Source organism: Saccoglossus kowalevskii, chromosome 11 (assembly GCF_978046115.1).
Source record: "Saccoglossus kowalevskii chromosome 11, keSacKowa6.1, whole genome shotgun sequence".
NCBI lineage: Eukaryota > Metazoa > Hemichordata > Enteropneusta > Harrimaniidae > Saccoglossus > Saccoglossus kowalevskii.
In genome coordinates this window covers 17,130,789-17,150,474 of record NC_140651.1, presented here as the reverse complement: position 1 = coordinate 17,150,474, position 19,686 = coordinate 17,130,789, and the positions used below count along the sequence as shown (strand labels likewise).

At 33.2% G+C, this 19,686-nt stretch overlaps 1 protein-coding gene across 3 annotated transcripts in view; it reads right to left on the bottom strand.

Annotated features, from left to right (window-relative positions):
• The window catches only part of LOC102803891 (polyphosphoinositide phosphatase-like), a 30,974-nt gene that overhangs the window by 8,651 nt on the left and 2,637 nt on the right, over positions 1-19,686 (bottom strand). Inside the window, exons 2-18 of one of the 3 annotated variants that reach the window (XM_085504948.1) lie at positions 16,414-16,474; positions 15,214-15,312; positions 14,396-14,519; positions 14,012-14,066; positions 13,068-13,169; positions 12,517-12,567; positions 11,592-11,668; positions 10,271-10,405; positions 9,453-9,553; positions 8,737-8,899; positions 7,458-7,555; positions 6,073-6,206; positions 3,026-3,139; positions 2,401-2,455; positions 1,817-1,906; positions 1,124-1,182; positions 390-556 (exon numbers count right to left, since the gene is read on the bottom strand). In XM_085504948.1, the coding sequence (XP_085361074.1) occupies positions 390-556; positions 1,124-1,182; positions 1,817-1,906; positions 2,401-2,455; positions 3,026-3,139; positions 6,073-6,206; positions 7,458-7,555; positions 8,737-8,899; positions 9,453-9,553; positions 10,271-10,405; positions 11,592-11,668; positions 12,517-12,567; positions 13,068-13,169; positions 14,012-14,066; positions 14,396-14,519; positions 15,214-15,312; positions 16,414-16,470 (1,681 nt within the window). In that variant the 5' untranslated portion in view covers positions 16,471-16,474. The remainder of the gene's footprint in view (positions 1-389; positions 557-1,123; positions 1,183-1,816; positions 1,907-2,400; positions 2,456-3,025; positions 3,140-6,072; positions 6,207-7,457; positions 7,556-8,736; positions 8,900-9,452; positions 9,554-10,270; positions 10,406-11,591; positions 11,669-12,516; positions 12,568-13,067; positions 13,170-14,011; positions 14,067-14,395; positions 14,520-15,213; positions 15,313-16,413; positions 16,475-19,686) is intronic. The other 2 variants (XM_085504949.1, XM_085504950.1) reach the window with 2 other exon arrangements.

The following is a 19,686-nucleotide window of genomic DNA, read 5'->3' as shown; positions in this document are numbered from 1 at the left end:
AAACTTATCATGCCAATGAACCAATCATAATGCTGGAATTTACGACACACATCACAGGTTACACCAAGCAATTACAAGATTAGGGTGTGCAAGGGTGTGGTATGCAATGATGATATCACAAGAATTGCGATATAATCTCAAAATCCCAAGAGAAATCGTCTCTAAAAACCCTAATGCAAATTAGTGAATCTGTGATAAGAACAATATATGTTCATTTTTGTGTCTGTTTATCCACAAAGCAAGTAATGGGTTTCACATTTATGAATTTTATAATTTTGCTAATATAAAAATCAGCCATTTTTTTTGTCAATTATTGTCATTGTAACAAATGATATATACAACCGTGAAGTACAAATGTTACCAAGGCAACTAAGTGTGATTTTGCTAACCTGAGAATGCATTGCTATAATATCGTGATAGCGTCTGCATAATATCTCTGGAATGTGCGGTCCAGGGGGATATCTTCCTGTAAGTACTTATACTATGCACCAATTGTGATCCACCATATTGCAATGCAAGGGTATCGCCGTGATCTTCATAAAGATCTTCTAGCATTCTGAAATGAAGACACACCGAAAGATTAGGCCAAAGTTTATAACCATACATATTGTACTTTTGGCCAAAAAAAACAACTACATTTGTATAGACGTTATCAAAGGTTTACTAAAAATCTTATCTGTAAAGTGAATGGCACTCAGCCACTGTCTAACAATTGAGTACATGGTACACTCACTGAGGGTACGGGTTGAATCACTGTTTTTGGTGGTGAACTCCAGGTAGGATTTTAACTCAGTATCCATGGATGCAACAATTAACCTCCATGTGTTACTACTAGATTACAGCTTTTGTACAAAAGGAGACAGTCTGTACTGTAAAATGACTAATTTTCATGGGTTTAAATTTCACTGATTTACCATTTCAGGCATATTCAGTGGGTTTTAAATTCACGGTTTTATTATTTAGATAATGTGTTCTATGCTAAATTTTACATATTCACTGGATTTTAATTTAGCACATTTTCCAGTCAATGAAATAAGCAAAATTAAAACCCAGTGAATAATTAACCCTTTTACAGTATTATGTGATGTACCTAAAAAAAAAAAATAACCGATTTGTGACCCACCTTATAGCGTCTGAATCAAAATCCACATCAGGTTTGTCGATAACACCAAGAGCATATAACTGTCAAAATAATAAAGACAAGACTAGAGTTATTTAGACACAGTAGGCAGTTAATCTTGCATAGGAATAGTTTGTTAGGTTGGGTTCTGTAAATTCATAGCTATAATAATTTTTCTGAGATCATTAAAAATTGATGGTCATAGCGCAATGCATTCATGACGTATGGGTCCCACACAAACAAAGATGGCGACTAAGTATTCTACAGTACAAAAAAACAAAAGATGTAACCTAGGTTCAACTTGATAATTCCTGGAATGATTTGAACACATAAAAGAATATTCAAATGAATCGAAGTCAGCCTTTAGTAACACATTGCGTTCAGATCAAAAGCCATGCTTATGCTTGCCGCTGGGTTGGTGCATTGGATTGTGGAGAAAAGCAATGTTTATCAAGACCAATCCTGCACATGTGTGGTACGTGTAACCACTGCCCATTGAGATTCAAATCATCGATTTAAGTAAATAATTAACATTTATTTTGCATTCACAGATAAATGACAAGTTGTATAAAAAACAGAGCAGGGAAAAATATATTTGTTGATTTGCTCTGTTAAAAATAAAATACCAAGTCAGACGCATAGGTACATTGTATATACAGCTGGTTTGAGATAAACAGTCCAAGAACTTGAATTTACCTGGTATCCTAGAACGCATTTACCGACAGCAAACTGCGCTGTGTTGGTTCTATCAAGACAGTCAACGCAATTGGTTCTAACAACACCAGTCTGAAAAATAAGGTACATTATACTTAGCTTTAAATTACATCGTTATCAAGTACATGCTAAACATAACAGAAATTCATATACATCTGTCAACGTAACGCCACAAGTTACAGTGTGCCGTAATTTTGAGGTATTGCATTTCATCCTACCATATTAGGAAATTCAAATTCCAAACATGGAGCAATTACTAATAAAAACAAACATGGCAGCCCCCCGGGTTTGACTGGACTCCACACAAAGAAGTTAATAAATAAATAAATCTGTTCTAAACTTTTTGGATTGCATACTTAGACAGTACGCCATTGCATTGACCTATGCTGCGTGTCTGTTGATATTCCCACTGTACTGTCTTTGTGTATACTTTTCGGTATTCTCGTAATAATGATTTCCGGATCCACGTTTTTTTCTTGAAAACCCTCACATTCATTCACATACAGACAAATCACAAGTCACTTTGATCTTTGGAGCACGTTTGACAAATAAATCAATCGATTTACCTGTCTGCAGATTGGTATTACCGGTTGATCACCAGTACAGTTAGTGGCTGAACATCTGATAACAAAAAAAAGAGACGCTATTATTTCATGTTATTTTGATATTAAATTCATTTCCATCCAGCTTCAAAACATCCCAGCTATTTCAAAATTATTTGTAATCCCAGAATAAAATTCACAAGCCACAAATGAATCTTCCAATCAGAGTAATATTTTTAGCACATGATGAACACAAACAACACCCCCGCTCTCTATATTGAGCATGAGCGTCAGCACTAACAGGTACCAACAAAAATAAGGAATAGAGAATGGGAAATAGAAAATGTGATGGACCAATCAGAATGCTGGATCCATTACTGGCCTCTTGTGATTGGTGAGCCATGACACTTGAGGCGGGAACCCGCCAAATTAATCATGTACTTACTTTTCCCCCTAGAGGGCAGGATGCAAGTACTTACTTTTCTCCCTTGAGGGCAGCATATGAGTACTTACTTTTCCCTCTAGAGGGCAGGATGCAAGTACTTACTTTTCCCCCTAGAGGGCAAGATGCAAGTACTTACTTTTCTCCCTTGAGGGCAGCATACAAGAACTTACTTTTCACCTTTGAGGGCAGCATACAAGTACTTACCTTTCACCCTTGAGGGCAGTACATCTCACACCAGGACCACTGTGGAAGAATCCTGTCTGTTTTATAATATCAAGAGACATCTCAGCAAGACGAGCCATTACATTTACATTTTTACTATAAATCAAAAAATAAGAAGAAGAACTTTGAACACATGGAGCACTTGATAGTAGTCACAAATAGTTTCTCTAAAATAATGTGATGGTTCAATATAGTTTCATAAAAGTTCTATAAAATTACTGATAATTTGTAAATAGATACTAAATTTTTGTGACAAACACATTATTTTACCTGATGAAGATAATACACAGGACTCCATAGGAAAAATATAAAACACAACTCATTCAATTATGATAAATATATATATTTTTTTTAAATAAAACATTTGCAAAAAATTAAAAGGACATACCTATAGCAGATTTTAAAAGTTTGAGCAAACCTTTGTTTCTCACAAAATTAAGACAGTTTACAGTACTTTAGTAAAATTCCAATCCAACTTTGTATAATATGCAGAATACCTCGTCTTCATTATTTTGGTCACCATGAATAGTAATAAGAGGGGAGGCAAAGAGGGATAGCTGGTACAGGTTACAGGAAATAAAAACGGCATTTTACGTTTTTACAGAAAATAAAATGAAAGTTCCATCTACAGTATAAAATAGGTTTTTACACTGTACAGATAAAGTAAATTCCTAAATACATTTTTAAAATATTTTTGATAATTTGAGTTTAAGAATAAAAATTAGAAATTGCAACATTTAATTTAATGCTTTATACGCTTACATAAATTAATATCTTTGTACAAATTATGGACGAATAAAATAGCTGATTACATTTTACATCTTGCCCATGTCTACAAATTTACATTTTTTATTTATTTAAATTACATTATTACAAAAATAAACATAGTTGAACTCTGATGACCTTGCCCTTTGTTATATAATATAATTCCCTTTATCATAGTTTGTTTCAATATAAATATACATTGTCATAATTAATTTTGAATACAAACAAGTTTTGGGATTGAAACAACAGTTGGGAAAGCAGTCCACCGAATGTCCCTGATTGATGTAAATATCTTACAAAAACATTGGTGCCTAATTTGTTTAATTATTTTAAGGGACATAATTTCCAGGTTTATTTCAAGTAATTCAGATATTTTAGTATAAAAACAAATGTCTCATCTCAGAAAATAAAAAGTGCTGCATTTAGACGTAAATAGATTCATAAAACATGCAAGATAACAGAAAATCTTAGCTGGCTTTTGTCCAAATATTTCGTACAGGTGTCTGTCAAAAATTAATAATTCACTGAGACAAATATGAACTGCCTTATTATATTCATTGTGTGACTGTATTATTTGAAAAGTAAAAAACGTCCTCTATGAATAACTATCATGTTGCAAGCTCTGCTTTGTATGCAAATCAACTCAAATAGTTAGTTGGTATCCAGCGGAGAGAGAAGTCAACAGTACTGTTGCCTCCTGAGAATCTACATCTTCAAACACTGCAATCTTTGTTTTTGAAGTGATTATAAAAGCTCTATCATTCTGTTCACATGAACTGTACAAAACCCCAAACCTTTATGATGCTTACAGTGAAAGTTTTTCTGCAGATCATAAAATTGGGAATGCAACTTTATCTATACATGTAGTGGACAAACTAAAACTATTAGATGCAAATCAAACTATTTAGATGCAAGAAACATTACATTTTATTAGCATAAACTTGTTTGAATTATGCCATTACAACAACATGATTACGAACAACACTAAGACTATTCTGTACAATGTTTGAACAAAAATGGTACGGTCTGAATGCAACTTAAGGTAGCGAGAAGGTTTTGTGATGTTTTTAAATAAAACATTCTCTATCTGTTGTCTCGTTCAGAACAGTAATTTAGGTTATATATATCAAAAGACTGAGTATAGAGGTGCAAGTTCGCACAAACTGGACAGACATTGTTTACATAATTATCACGTGACATCAAAAATGGTGAACCTTGTAAAAATGACTAAGTACGCGATTGCGAGAGCACACTGCAAAATTTCCTGGTGAAATTTAAGTTATGCATTGTCCGTAATCAAGTCCATTGAAATGCGTCTCCGATAATCAAAAGACCTATTATTCCGATTTCAATGCAGGTTTGTTTTTTTGTCCCCAAATTATTTCATACTTGGCACCTTTAACAGACTATTATTCTGTGACAAAGCATTTTCTTTAAAAACCCAGACATATTTCGCACCATCATTATCTTTTGAACGATAACAGTTTTGGTTAATAAAACACTGTAGATTTGCTGCATTATTATAAATATACACTAAAAATGGCCAAACATATTAACCACTGATATCATAGAACTCATAAAGAGTGTCAGATAATGAATAATTTCAAGCTCGAGCGCGAAAAATGAAGAAAACTGCTGGCATTTGAGTCCGTACTGTAGGAACGTTCGGGTTTTCCATTGTTATGCAAACGAACAACGAGGGATAATCCTCTGACAAACATTACTGTCATTCATCTAGTTTTTTAGCTAGCTTAAAGCGAGAGGGTTGTCACCTGTGCACGAGTGGGAATTTAGTCCCAAGCGACGATAACAACAGACGCTAAAAACGCAAAGACTCATGGGTAGACGCTTGGCCATCTGACGCATGTGCAGGTGCTGACTCCCCCGCTTTAAAGCTTGCTGATGAAACCACCATATACCTAAATAACACAGAGTAATCAGCATAAACATGTCTCATATTAGTCATAGGTAAACACTACAAAGAATAAGTTGAAATTATTGATGACGATCATACGCACTTTAAAAAATACTAATTTCTATGAAAAGTCAAGGCCAGCTGAGAGCCAGCTTGGCAGTTAATTTCTACTCGATGTAAGTTTACTGCAAAATAATCCCTTTAACACAACACCCGTAGAAAGTGCTCACAGATAGCCAAAATAACTAGTACCTAACAGCAACAGCAGACGAAGTTTTAACACTGTACAAGTTGTGTAAAACACATGTGTCACATGATAACCCAATGTTGATAACAAAACATGACTTACTTTTTAGTGAACCTTGCCATGTCCCATGCTATATAGCGAATAGCAAACTGTGGTGGTAAAAACTGATTTAAATATTCAACCGCAGCCTCTATTTCTTCACTCAGTATACATTCATGACGGCGCTTTTCTTTTTTCTGGATTAATAAACGAAATATTACAATCAAATCTGTAAAACATTTTTTTATACTTTGAAATTTACAGTGACATATTACTACCTTGTATGCAGAGGTTGAATCTCAGAGAAGAATTATTTAATCAAAGCAAAAACTGAAATGGCAAAACATGTAATTTCATCTAACTAACAAAGTCAACCTCAAACACAAACATCACAGGAAGTTTAATATTGAAAATCAAAACATGATGTCACATAGTGTATGTGGAAGGTATGGTGACATTTTGGCAGCTTTGAAAGACGATAGTTTATTTTAGCTGGAATTAATTTTCGCTGAAAAAACTATTTGGGTGTTTTGTATGGAATTTATTTTCACTGATTTTTGGAGAGTTGAATGTAAAATATAGGAAAACAAGTATATTCGCTTGTTTTTATATTCACTGAATCATTCCTTCAGCGAAAATAGCAAAAATTAATTCCAAGCGAAAGTATTCTACAGTAGCAATAAATAACGTGTGAAAAATGAATTATTTGTTCATTCATGTATACAAATTGCAAACCCGCACTGTGTGACAACCCTTGCACTTCAACTATCATGATAATCAGTTATCACAAAAATATTTTAAAATGTATGGCATAACAGAGGTCGATGCAACCCAGTACTGCCAGAGTAGATATTTGGTGATATTCCCATGATAACCTTATTATTATACATCTTTTCACACTTGGAGTAATAAATTAATAATAAGATATTATAATCTGAAATGGCAATGAAAAACATTTTGCACTGTGCAAATGTTTACTTTCAGTAATAGGATTCTACTGTAAAACCATTAATTTTAACTGACATTTAATTTCACTATTTTGATGTTTTGAGCATTTTGATTTCACAACTTTGTCAAAGAAACAATGAATTTTATTGTTATTTTTAATATTCACATAGATTTAATTTAGCAGATTTCACTTATCAGCGAAAATAGCGAAATTAAAACCCAGTGAATAATTAATGCATTTACAGTATTCTGGTCATGCTAGCACTTTGATTTGCATCCAATATAAGCAAAGTATAATGTTCAAATGTGACATCACTAAGGTTAAAATCGTCAGTGTTGATGACGTACTTTACGCCATACAAGAGAGCGTTTGAATGTGCTGAAAAGTGTCGACTGCGCACTGATATGACTTTATATGGAAGAGCAAATTTCATTTCAGTGCTAGATAAGCTAATAATCCGAGTGTAAATTATAAAATGATTTGATAACGTATGCCTCACCTTGACTAAATTGAGTATAATAATAGGAGCACCGTATCTGATAGTGACTTCATTGAAATGTTGTCCAGCAATGTAAGCAAAGGGATCAGCAATATCCACTGAAATAGAACATGTCATGTGTGAATAATAATATGAGGTTATTATGAGGATACCGTAAAGTTTGCACGAAGACAGTACAGCTGGAGTATTGGTGTAAGCAAAGGGATCAGCAATATCCACTGAAATAGAACATGTCATGTGTGAATAATAATATGAGGTTATTACGAGGATACTGTAAAGTTTGCACGAAGACAGTACAGCTGGTGGTGTATTGATGTAAGCAAAGGGATCAGCAATATCCACTGAAATAGAAAATGTCATGTGTGAATAATAATATGAGGTTATTACGAGGATACTGTAAAGTTTGCATAAAGACATTACAGCTGGAGTATTGATGTAAGCAAAGGGATCAGCAATATCCACTGAAATAGAACATGTCATGTGTGAATAATAATATGAGGTTATTACGAGGATACTGTAAAGTTTGCATGAAGACAGTACAGCTGGAGTATTGATGTAAGCAAAGGGATCAGCAATATCCACTGAAATAGAAAATGTCATGAGTGAATAATAATATGAGGTTATTACGAGGATACTGTAAAGTGTGCACGAAGACAGTACAGCAGGAGTATAGACCAATGCGCAGCGGAGGTCGATGCAACAGTGTACTGTCTGAGTGCATACTTTGAGGTATCCTCGTAATAACCTTATTATTATACATCTTTTCCTTCCAAGGATACATCATGGGAATATCGAAATCCAAAAAGTTTAAAACAGAATTAGCGAACTTCTTTGTGTTTAGTCCGGTCAAACCCTTGTGGCAGCCATGTTTGTTTTTATTAATAGAGGACACTTTCACGGGTAATCATTCCATATTTGGAATTTGCATTTCCTAATATGGTAGGATAAAAATACCCCGTAAAATACCGCAAAATTACTGCATGCTGTAACTTATGGGGTTACGTTTGACAGATGTATATTAATAATTATTCATCTGTCAATGTATCTCAACAAGTTACTTCACAGGAAAGTTTTGAATGATAGTTTTTCTAGGATGGATGTTTTGGCCAAGGATATTTTTGCCTCAGTAAAAATTAGAATTTATGGCAAGGTTTTATTTATTTGAGGAATGCACACAAAAAAAATGTGTATTTTTTTTGGGAGTAAAGTTGAATAAAGTTGATTTTTTTATCCATTAAATGTCATCAATGATTCGGCAAGTGTTTTACTAAATACCTACACATGATTGGAGGTTTAGGAACCATAGTTGAAATGTCTTGTGACCACATCCCTGGAATAGAGCCTCTGAGTTGCAAGTAGGATGTATAGCGCCCCCTAGTGGGAGACATCACCGAAGCATCGTATACTATCTGTTCTGTTTCTACTTCATTGGCAACTTGACCCTAGAAAGTAATGTTTAGAAAAAAGATTGATTGAACTCAGGATATTATTAATTGATTAGATATGTAGTCAAGAAAATGGTAAAATTTGTCAAAATTCAAAATAACATTATACCGGTATATTGAAATCAAATAGCTAAATTGCAGCAAAAACAATTTACAAAAATGAATTTATTTAGTGGGACAGCATGATATGATGGTCACGGCAATGCAAAACAAGAAAAATCTGTTTTAGTATTTTTTGGCAGTATGATAAATTGAAAAGGATGACAGTTCATCTATTTTTGGTCAAAATCAGAAAGAAAATGCAGTAAAAAAACAAATGCCAATGAGTCCATTTGCTTGGTCAACTTGTATTTGTATAACATATACATATCTAATCACAACAAATTATATTTTAAAATCTGTATCACAGGCAGGATATGACCACCACTGGTTTGTGATGCATGCAATCTAAGATTTTGATCTTGTTTTTCATGGAAATTTAAATCCTATGAATACATGTCCATGATTATTCAGGTACTAAGTTGTAACTGGTACATAGTCGAGTACTTACCTCAGAGTTTGCTCCCCTTTTGAGGAACCTGGTTCCAGCGAACTGATTGGAACGTCGAGCTATTAATGTTAAGTAGACTGATTTACCATATATGCATATATCTGTGGTATTAAATTAAGGATAACCTTTCCAATTACAGATGATGGACACTGACCACATGGCAAAAGTACTCTCTATGCCTAAAACATGCATTTTTTACAAATAAATATCTCAGGTGAACTTTGAAAGTCAGAGTCTAAGCTTGTGTCACACTTCATAAACTAACCTTTTCACCACTAGACATTCTTTCTCAAATTTTCTTATATTTTTTAATATTTCTGGAAATGAACACTAATTTTGGAACCAACAGACAAAATCAATCAACTTTCAGTTTTTACTCAAAAAATTTGGTTATTTTTGTACCAATCTTCTGAAAGAAAGTGCAGATTATAAACAAGACTATTTTGTTAATTTGTAATGAAAAGAGGGAACTGGTGGTAAAAAGGCTAAACCCACTTTGAGAAAAATACTTCAAAGCATTGAATCAAAAATATGGCAGAGAAATTTAGTGCATTTAAAGGAAACATCAATCAAAACAAGATAATGACCCCTAAAGAAAAAGCTCCACAAATGTAGGAGAATGCAATTTACAGTTTTTTTATATCAGTTTTCATTCTCTAGATATTCAACTTTTCATCAGTATTATGTAGTCAGCCATCTTGATTTTCAAGCAAAGGATTATGGGTAAAGTATGACATCATAGAATCTGTTGTCAGAAAATGATTTCAAACTTGTACCGGTATATACAATGGTTATAACATAGAGATGACAAAGGATACTAGACTGTCCCATAAATCCATGTATAATGTACAGAACCCAGTCTGGTTGTACAACATTCTCAAAACCTTTCAACATGTGGGAGTTCCACACAAATTTATAACTGGCAGGATTATGTAGACCCACTTTTTCTTTCCCTAATAACAATGAAATTATTTAATTAGTCATGTATAAACATGACAAAATTCTGACTGGTCTGTTTAAGAGATCTGATCTTTCTGATCTACATATGAATACCAAAATGTCATAAATTCATATTTTGCAATTTTTTATCAGTGTATGATTGCAAAATATGCCTCTCAATTTTTATTATTATACTTTAAACGGCGATGGTTGTCGCAACATTTGTGTTACGAAATTGATGATGAAACACTGCTTGGACGAACGACTTCCATTGCATGTAGCCAGGATGTTAGCACATTGTGACAACACCATGGACTTTTCTTTATGAAAATGCCATGAATATTTAATTAGCTCAGCGACCGTGCAATAGGCTGTGTGGCAAGGGGAATCTAAAAAGCATTTTTTTGGTGTTAAATTTATTTTCTGTGATCATACAACAACTAACATTTGTACTAGTATATATTTCAAGTGTAATATAAGCCATAAAATAGTACCTAGCCATTTCACAGGAATTTTAATGAGCTCTTAGTTTTGCACTAATTACCACCGGTGACTTCTTCAATTCTTTCAATCACCTAATTAAAAGCTTGGTAACATCTCTATGTGTACTTGTTGATCTGCACAACAGTCAAAGTCGTCATCTCTTGTGCATGTGTGGCAAGACAACCACCGCCCTTTAATACATAGCATGAATGACTACAATACTAAATCAACATGTTCAGTACAGTAAGATCTCAACAAAACAGAGCATATTCTTGATGACTGGAATAATATGCCCTCCTCCACCCCAACCTAGTCTTCTTTAATAAATTTCATTCTGAAATCATTCATTAAGATTTTGGTACTTTTACATAAATATTTGATGGTCTGAATATGTATAATTTGTAAAAAAAACACAATTTGTGCCAATTCATAATATCACATATTTCACATAATTGTCATAAAACTCCGATATCTTATTTTATTATTTTCGTTTCTCATTTTTTCTCACTATGTGGGACTGGTTTTGTCTGTGAAATGTGTTTTATGTTTTGTCTTTACAGTACCGTCAGATGGTACTTGTTGAGTAATAAAGTTGTTATTATGATTATGATTATTATTATTATTATTATTATTATTATTATTATTATTATTATTATTATATGAATGATCTCAGAGTGCAACTTAAGCTTCTATCAAGACATGAATACTGTCACATACCAGATAGATTTAAATTCCCGATGTCTTTAGGTTCACAAAAGTTATACTGTAGACTGTGAGTAAGATCATAACTGTAACTAGAAAAAAATAAGACAACATTTTTTAATTTAATCAGTATTATTAAAAGTAAACAATCTTGAAGCACTTTTTTACTTATTTCTAATAAATAAATAAATAAATAAATAAATAAATAAATAAATAAATAAATAAATAAATAAATAAATAAATAAATAAATAAATAAATAAATAAATAAATTAATTAATTAATTAATGCAGTCCCTTACAAACAGTAGTAATAGTAAAAAAAATTTAGTTTATTTTAAAAATGGCAAAAACATGCTTTACATGCCCCTGTAAACATGCCCCTGTAAACAACATATCAAATAGCATTTCACACATTATTACATGTATACAAAATGAAAGAGCAACATACAAATGCTCAAGAAAGTTAAACGGTATTTATCACCATTTTGTGGATATAAGACCAGGACACAATTAAACACAAAGAGAATCTATTAAATTACATCACAAGTCTAAAATAAAATCTAAGGTCACTATACAACAACTTGAATGTAAAACAGCAATACTTTTGTCAACATAGTATGATCAATATTTTATGTGATTTTGTTATCACCGGCAGAATTTTAATTTTTATAGGCATCCTAGTTTTAAGCTTGCCATGTTGTGAGTTTGCATTTCCATAGCAGTAGTTTTTTTTTCTTAATATGAAGTATTTTGTTCTGTATTTAGTTTTTTTGTTCAATGTAACCATTTTAGTTTTAAATAAAAAAAGCACCAGCCAAAATTATGTATTATATAAATAGATAGATTTTCTGCGTTACTGTTGTTGCATTTATTCGGCCAAATTATGTTTCATATTGTGGTGAAGAAACATACTGGTAAATAAATTACATTCTTTACATACCTGAAGTAGAAATTACTTGAAATATCAAGGTTTTGAAATATTTTGACATATCTGAAAAGAGAAAGTAATGATGTACAAAATGACACAAAATTAGTGTCAGTTTTATTTACATCTAAGTTAAATAATTCTATATTCAAATAAATAAATCACATAACAGAGGTACAGTATGGGATTCATTGGATGCATTGGTTATAAGTGCATGGGGTTATTACTTTAAATCCTATGACTTTTGTTTTTGACGATTTTCTTTTGATTTTTACTTTTACCACCTCTGCCATTGTTTGATGTGTATTTACCACAAAACTAAAAAGTTGGGTTGGCAAATAAAATAATTTTTTCCCAACACAGACCTCTCCTAAACTTGTTTTGAATGTATAGTATACGATCTGAAACTTTTGTTGTGCCAGGAGATAGTTCAAACTATTAAATGTCACTGTTGTCTCTCATGACAATGCTACAACGACTATCTTACTGGTAACCGGAACAAAGGAGCGTTGTGTAAAATCATAGACCTTGGTAAAAATCAACAAATTACAGCTATGACTGTTTACCTTGATTCATCACTGTGAGCTTGTCGGACACTGTCATTAGGTATATATATCATACTCGTATCTTCTATTTTGTAAATATTATGTCCACCAATTACTGCAATTCTATTAGGATATAGCAAAGAGAAAATCAGTGGTTGTCATGGTGATTATAATGTATCACTGAATGTAATGCATATATAAAAAATATGCAATTTTTTGAAATATAGAAGATAATATTTGGTAATCGTAGTCCTAAATAACTATTAAAAATAGCAATTTTTTGAAGACCTTTTTAGAATACTCCCACACTACAAGACACATACCCAGGATACCATAAGTACTCTTTTTTAGTCAACACTTCTGGAACATTTAAATTAATCTTGATATCTAAATTAGGGTACACTTTAGGTTTTTTATAGTCACTTATTCAAGAATACAAGAATACAGTGGGGATTACTGTGACTACTGGTATGTGAACAGGTAAAATTAGTTTGGACATTGAGCTGTCCATCACTGTGAAAAGTGATAAATACCTTTTCAATGCTCAAAACTTCTGTGTTTTGAAAACAAAGAGACCATTTTTATATCGAAAAACATGAGGCCATAACATTCAATATAATTACATGTAAGTTGAATTTTACATGCATTTCATAACAAACCAACAAATCAATATTTTGTACGTTATTATAATCATAACTGAATAATATTCAATGTTTGTACCACCTTGAAAAATAAGTTATTCACCTGCGCATTACATTTGCTATGAAGCAATATGTCCGTGTTGGTTTTTTTTTGAAACTTTCTGTATAATTGTTCATTTTATAATAACAAAAGTTTTTATTTTTTTTATCACATAGAACAACCACAACAGTTTGCAATGCCTTTTTTAAAAATCAAATTAAGATCATTAACTCTCGGCTGACACCTAAATTAGAAAACTTACGGTATAAGTATATTTCACCTACCTCCTTCTTTTGGTTATAAGTATGATGTAATATCCTTCAAGAAATCTTACAAATCCTACGAAGCAAGCAAAGCAATCCTTGTTATTTTCCAATTATCCTACAAGCCCCTCAAGTGGGCAAAACCAGAAAGAATGAAAAATTAAATAAAACCTTTTTGTTTTTCTATTATCAAGCAATGTTTTTTTTTTTAAATGCCTGTTCCACTTTGATCTTCTTCAGCTTGTGCCTTTTAGTATCAGTAAAAATACTGAATGACTGCACCACATCTCGAGTGAGATCATCCTTAACTAAAAATAGTAAATAGAAGCATGCAAGTTTTACTGATTGCAATACACAAGTACATGAAAGCAGGAACCTCTCCCCCACAACCAAAGTAATTCTCACCTACGATGCCAAATGCCGAGACGGTTCTACTCAATCCACTCATTCCTCTTTGCACTAATTTGGGTTTATTTCCTTCATTTATCATATTTAATAAATCTTTAATTTCATGCTGAGTATATTCCATCTAGAAATTAAACAGAAAAATTAAATTATTTATTTGCTTATGCACAATGTAATGTAATGTAATGTAATGTAATGTAATGTAATGTAATGTAATGTAAAGTAATGTAAAGTAATGTAATGTAATGTAATACAGTTGTAATGTATTCAGAAAAATTTTCGTCAGTATTTTATATTCACCTTGGCTAAGTTTGATTACTTTGGTGAAATAAATCTATACAAGTGTGTTTCTATGGTCAAAATGAGTAATATTTTAATGATTCAGTATACAACAAATGCCATTATTGGTTTATATGCACTTCTATTTGGAGATGTACTTCTGATGGAGAAAATACAATAAACTTTGCTTTACCATGTAAACCAATGCTTAATGAATTTCATGTCTCACTACTAGCCATGTAAACAGTAGTGATTACGTACTTATTGGCGTAACTAGTCCTGTTTAATGAGTATCTTCTCGGTCACAAGTATTTATTTAGATCACAACTTGTGCCACGTAATGTACAATACCTCAGTGTTAAACGTATTGGAAGTGATCTATTGAAAAAAACGCTGAAAAATGTCAACATGCAAACAGACATCTTTTTTCATGACACATAATGTCTGCAAGGGCTAATACATGACCATCTGACCAGCAAATGCATGAATCTGATTGGTTGTTAGGGCTATGACCTATAATAAAATGTTATATTGCTTACCCGATCATCATGGATGACTAAATCCTTAGGTTCTGTTCTGTCAATCTTCAAAACAAAGAATCTAGTCTCAGTGTTGTTAGATCCAACCAAGTAAAACCGCTGATATAAAAAAAAAATAACAACATAATTTGTGAAGAATAATCAATGGAGGAAGAAACATGGAGGCAGCTATTAACACATTGAGTACCAAAATAAACTTTTGTCTCCATTCACAAATTTATAAGCCAGCATAATTTTTTAAGATTTGTAAGCAATGTCAAGTTATGCTTATTTGGACCGAAATTGACAACAAAATTTTAGAAAAATACATAAAAAATGCAAAATGTGGCATTCATAGGGTTAAAAACTAATATGATTTCTGAGTAATAAACTAAATTTGTTCTTTATTATATTAGTCATATCTCAGAATCCCTTGGACCGATTCCGTTCATTCTTTGCATGTGCCTAGTACTTTATGTGCGACATATGCACTTGCAGTGGTTTAGTGATTCGATTTTATACCACTTTGATCTTACAGAACTAATTGTCAATAGATAGACTTTACAGCAGGTGCAGAAAAAGAGAACATGCAAGAACCTCAAACACAAATTGTATTTTCTTCAATACTTGTATTTTCTTCAGGTCGATGTCGGATAAAAAACTTATTTGCTTTAGTTTGGGGGTGGGGGTTTTGACCTCAAAAGGTTCCCATCCTACAAAAACGTTTTTTATTTTTTAATCAAGTCAATAAAATCTTGTAAGTAATTGTAGTTCATTATTTTTTATATCCAATCATGGCCAAAAATAACAGAAAATGAAAAAAAAACACGTCCAAGACGAGAAAATGGTTTGGTCAGAGTGTAAATATGTGCGTCAAATGAGGTCAATTTCAGGGCATGGACCTAGAACCAACTGCTATGCCATACTACTGTTCGATTATCAATTTGTGAATGTAGTCTGACGACATGATCAATATTTATCAATTAAGTTTCAGTGGGGGTGGGGGTTTGGGAAACATTGAACTTTTTACTACATTTGCAATAATTTTCACCATTATTCTATCATGGAGTCACAGGAGGTCGTTTGATTTCTAAAAACTTGCTCACTTAACTACTGGTAAGGGGAAAGGGATGAAGTCTTCTTGTCATAAATCTTGTCATAAACCTAAATACTGTCCTGTACAGAGGGTAAATAATTAAAATGCTGCAATATTTCACTTACTGCCTTGGTTTCATACAGCACAATTCTTTGTATATTTCCAATCGACGGATGCAACATTGTTCTGAGAAATAAAAAATAAGAACCATATAAACATTTTTGTTCATCATGTTCTTATAATGTGACTGGTTTCTTCCATGTGCTGACTGTAGGAATGCTTGTGATGCACACAATCCAGGGTTGTTTCATTGTTTGTTGTGTTTGCATCAACTGTTGTTGATCTCTTCTCAGTGAAGTATGTGAAATTACTAACACCTAGTTGAAGCATAAATAACAAAACAGAAAGACAATATTGATAACTTCAATATTGATTTTTCCTTGCATTTTATAGTGTATAAATAAATACACATATGGGCATGACTTTGTATAAATACAACTAAAATACAGTTTTCACATGAGACATTGAATTCAATATAAACATGGTAAAGGGTTGCTTTAGGGTCCTGAGATAATTAGGACTGATTAGGTTTTTACTAATACCAGTAGTTGATGAGTTTCATTAATTCTGTACTATCGGTAATTAATGTCACGGCTGGGAAAATGATTGGGTACCCAAAGGCTCATGGGTAGACGCTTGTTTGTAAACAATGACACACTATGGCCATCTGACGCATGCGCAGGTGATGCCTCTCTCGTTTTAAACATAACCTAAGAGAAACATTAACCACAGTCTTTCAAACTATTTTTGTATTAAAAACTAATAAATAATAGCAAAAATATAGCATCATTGCACTAAATAAGTTGGTTTTAGGTATGTTGGCTGTTCACAAAAATGTTGTCCCACAGACGAAATGGTGTTATTTTTGAAAAAATTCCCATAAAATATTCTAGATATGAACAAATTAGGTTAACTTGACATATTGAAGGGTAAATACTAAATCCATTGAACCTCCACCCGTTTCCCTAACCCACCAACCACCCAATTGTTTATTGTATAGGTTTAAAAAGGGCATATACAACTACTAATAATTAAGGAGTTAGGATTAGTGGTTGGGGTACATTGGAAAGTCTTTCTCTGGCACATTCTAGTGTTGTCAGAATATGCCTCCATTTTATGAGTGATTTGCTCATAATCAATGTTTACATTTGTCTCAAGAATTAGTGAAATTTTCGGATTTAGATATAATCTTATTTTGGAGAGAAGTGCCTTGTATTCGACGTAATCCCCGGCAACCACAGACGGGGGACGGTCGATTCGTCCCAAATCACATTCGTCCCAAGTCGATTCGTCCCACAAGTTGATTCGTCCCAAGTCGATTCGTCCCACAAGTTAATTCGTCCCAAAGTCGATTTGTCCCACAAGTTGATTCGTCCCAAGTCGATTCGTCCCACAAGTTAATTCGTCCCAAAGTCGATTCGTCCCACAAGTTGATTCGTCCCAAAGTCGATTCGTCCCACAAGTCGATTCGTCAGATTTAAGGTTAGCCCACTACTAACTCGCCAAATAAGCACAAACACATCCAAACAACGAACTGTTCACGTACACGTCATGCACTGGCATGCGTAATTGTTCGCTGCGCCATTTTGTTTTTGCCGACGTTATATACAAATACACCTTACGTACAACGCTGAGTTATTAGTTAATAAATACAAATACACCGTACAAGTTATTAGTCAATAATACAAATACACCTTACGTGCAACGTAGAGTTATTAGTTAATAAATACAAATACACCGGACATTCAACGTACAAGTTATTAGTTAATAAATACAAATACACCGTTCACGCAACATGGAGTTATTAGTTAGCGTGTCAGTAACAGTTGGCATAGAAATTGACCCTGTTCAAGATCGTAATGCTGACTAAAAATTTAAAAAATGGACGAATGTGAATTGGGACGAATGTGAAATGGAACGAATGTGAATTGGGACAAATCGACTCGTGGGACGAATGTGAATTGTGACGAATCGACTTGTGGGACGAATGTGTTGGGACGAAAGTGAATTGGGACGAATTGACTGTGAATCCCACAGACTGTGTCTCAAACTCATGTTTTTGACAGCTCGCAGCCGGAAAGAAAACACAGACACCCTTACCACTGAACATATGAAAACTATTTACAAGTAACGTATGTACCGCGATGTTATAGCCCAGAGTATAGAGTCTGGTGCTGTGAGTTGGGCTCTGTAAAGCTAACATCATCTTCAGTGGGATGATAAATAAAGAAGCTAAACTCTCTAAGTAACAAGTAACCTGTAGAATACTGTGTGGGTAATATTTTTTATATTGATTTTTGTTGCATTTGCAGCAAATAGTTACCAAACAATGAGAAATCTATAGGATTGAATATACCCCACAGCTGGCTTCACATGCATTGTTCATAGTTCATATGGTGCTTACACCAAGATTTAATTACAGCACCTAGGCGGTATGTGGTTACAGCTTAATGTTCGAGTAATCGCAAGAAATTGACATGACAATAGAAATTCATTAAAGACTGCCACTCCCATGCAATTAACAGCGAGTGAAATTCCTGGGATTGAAACATATATTTTGAAGTCACTGATGTAGGCAACGAATAACTGCAAGTTGACATAAAGACGAGGTAGTTTATTTAATCAGTGGTCAACTAGAGGCTGAAATTATAATTAATTTGTTTATTTCAATTTCTTCTGACGTCAAATAGAATACACTGGTGAAACACGGTAGTAACTGTGGGTGAAAGGATGTTTTGGGGTGTAGTTTACATTGTATATGGAGTGGTAGGGTCGGGTGTAATGTGTTCATTTCCAACTATTATGAAGTCACGTAGAATTTCACTTAATTTATTTTTGCTGACATGTTTTCAAGCATTACATGTGAATCTAATTTTCACTGCGCTATGTCTAAATATAGTATGAGGGAAATGGCATATTCACTGGAATTTATTTCAGGGGAAAAATGTTTTCAGTGATAATGAAGTATTATGACAGATACCCTTCCCGTGGCTTTCATTGCGTATGGAAGTTATTTTCACGAGTGATGCGGTGTATCCTGCTGCCGTACTTTCACGAGCGAAGCCACGGGGAGGGTGTGGGGTTCTGTTATTATACACATGTCCCATTTTTGATTATTTCATATTAAAAAAAGAACGTGCAACAAACCGGGATAGAAATTTAGATCGGGGAACCCAATTGCCCATTAATATGCTCCAAGACAGTGCTGCGACCTAGCAACGCTTGTCAGTGTAGAACGCGTGTCGCTGTACGTGTGAAAATAAAATAATCAGACGTCTAATTTAAGTCATTGTCCGAATAAATAATTCGTGGATGTTTAAGCGCGGTGGTCGTAGCAC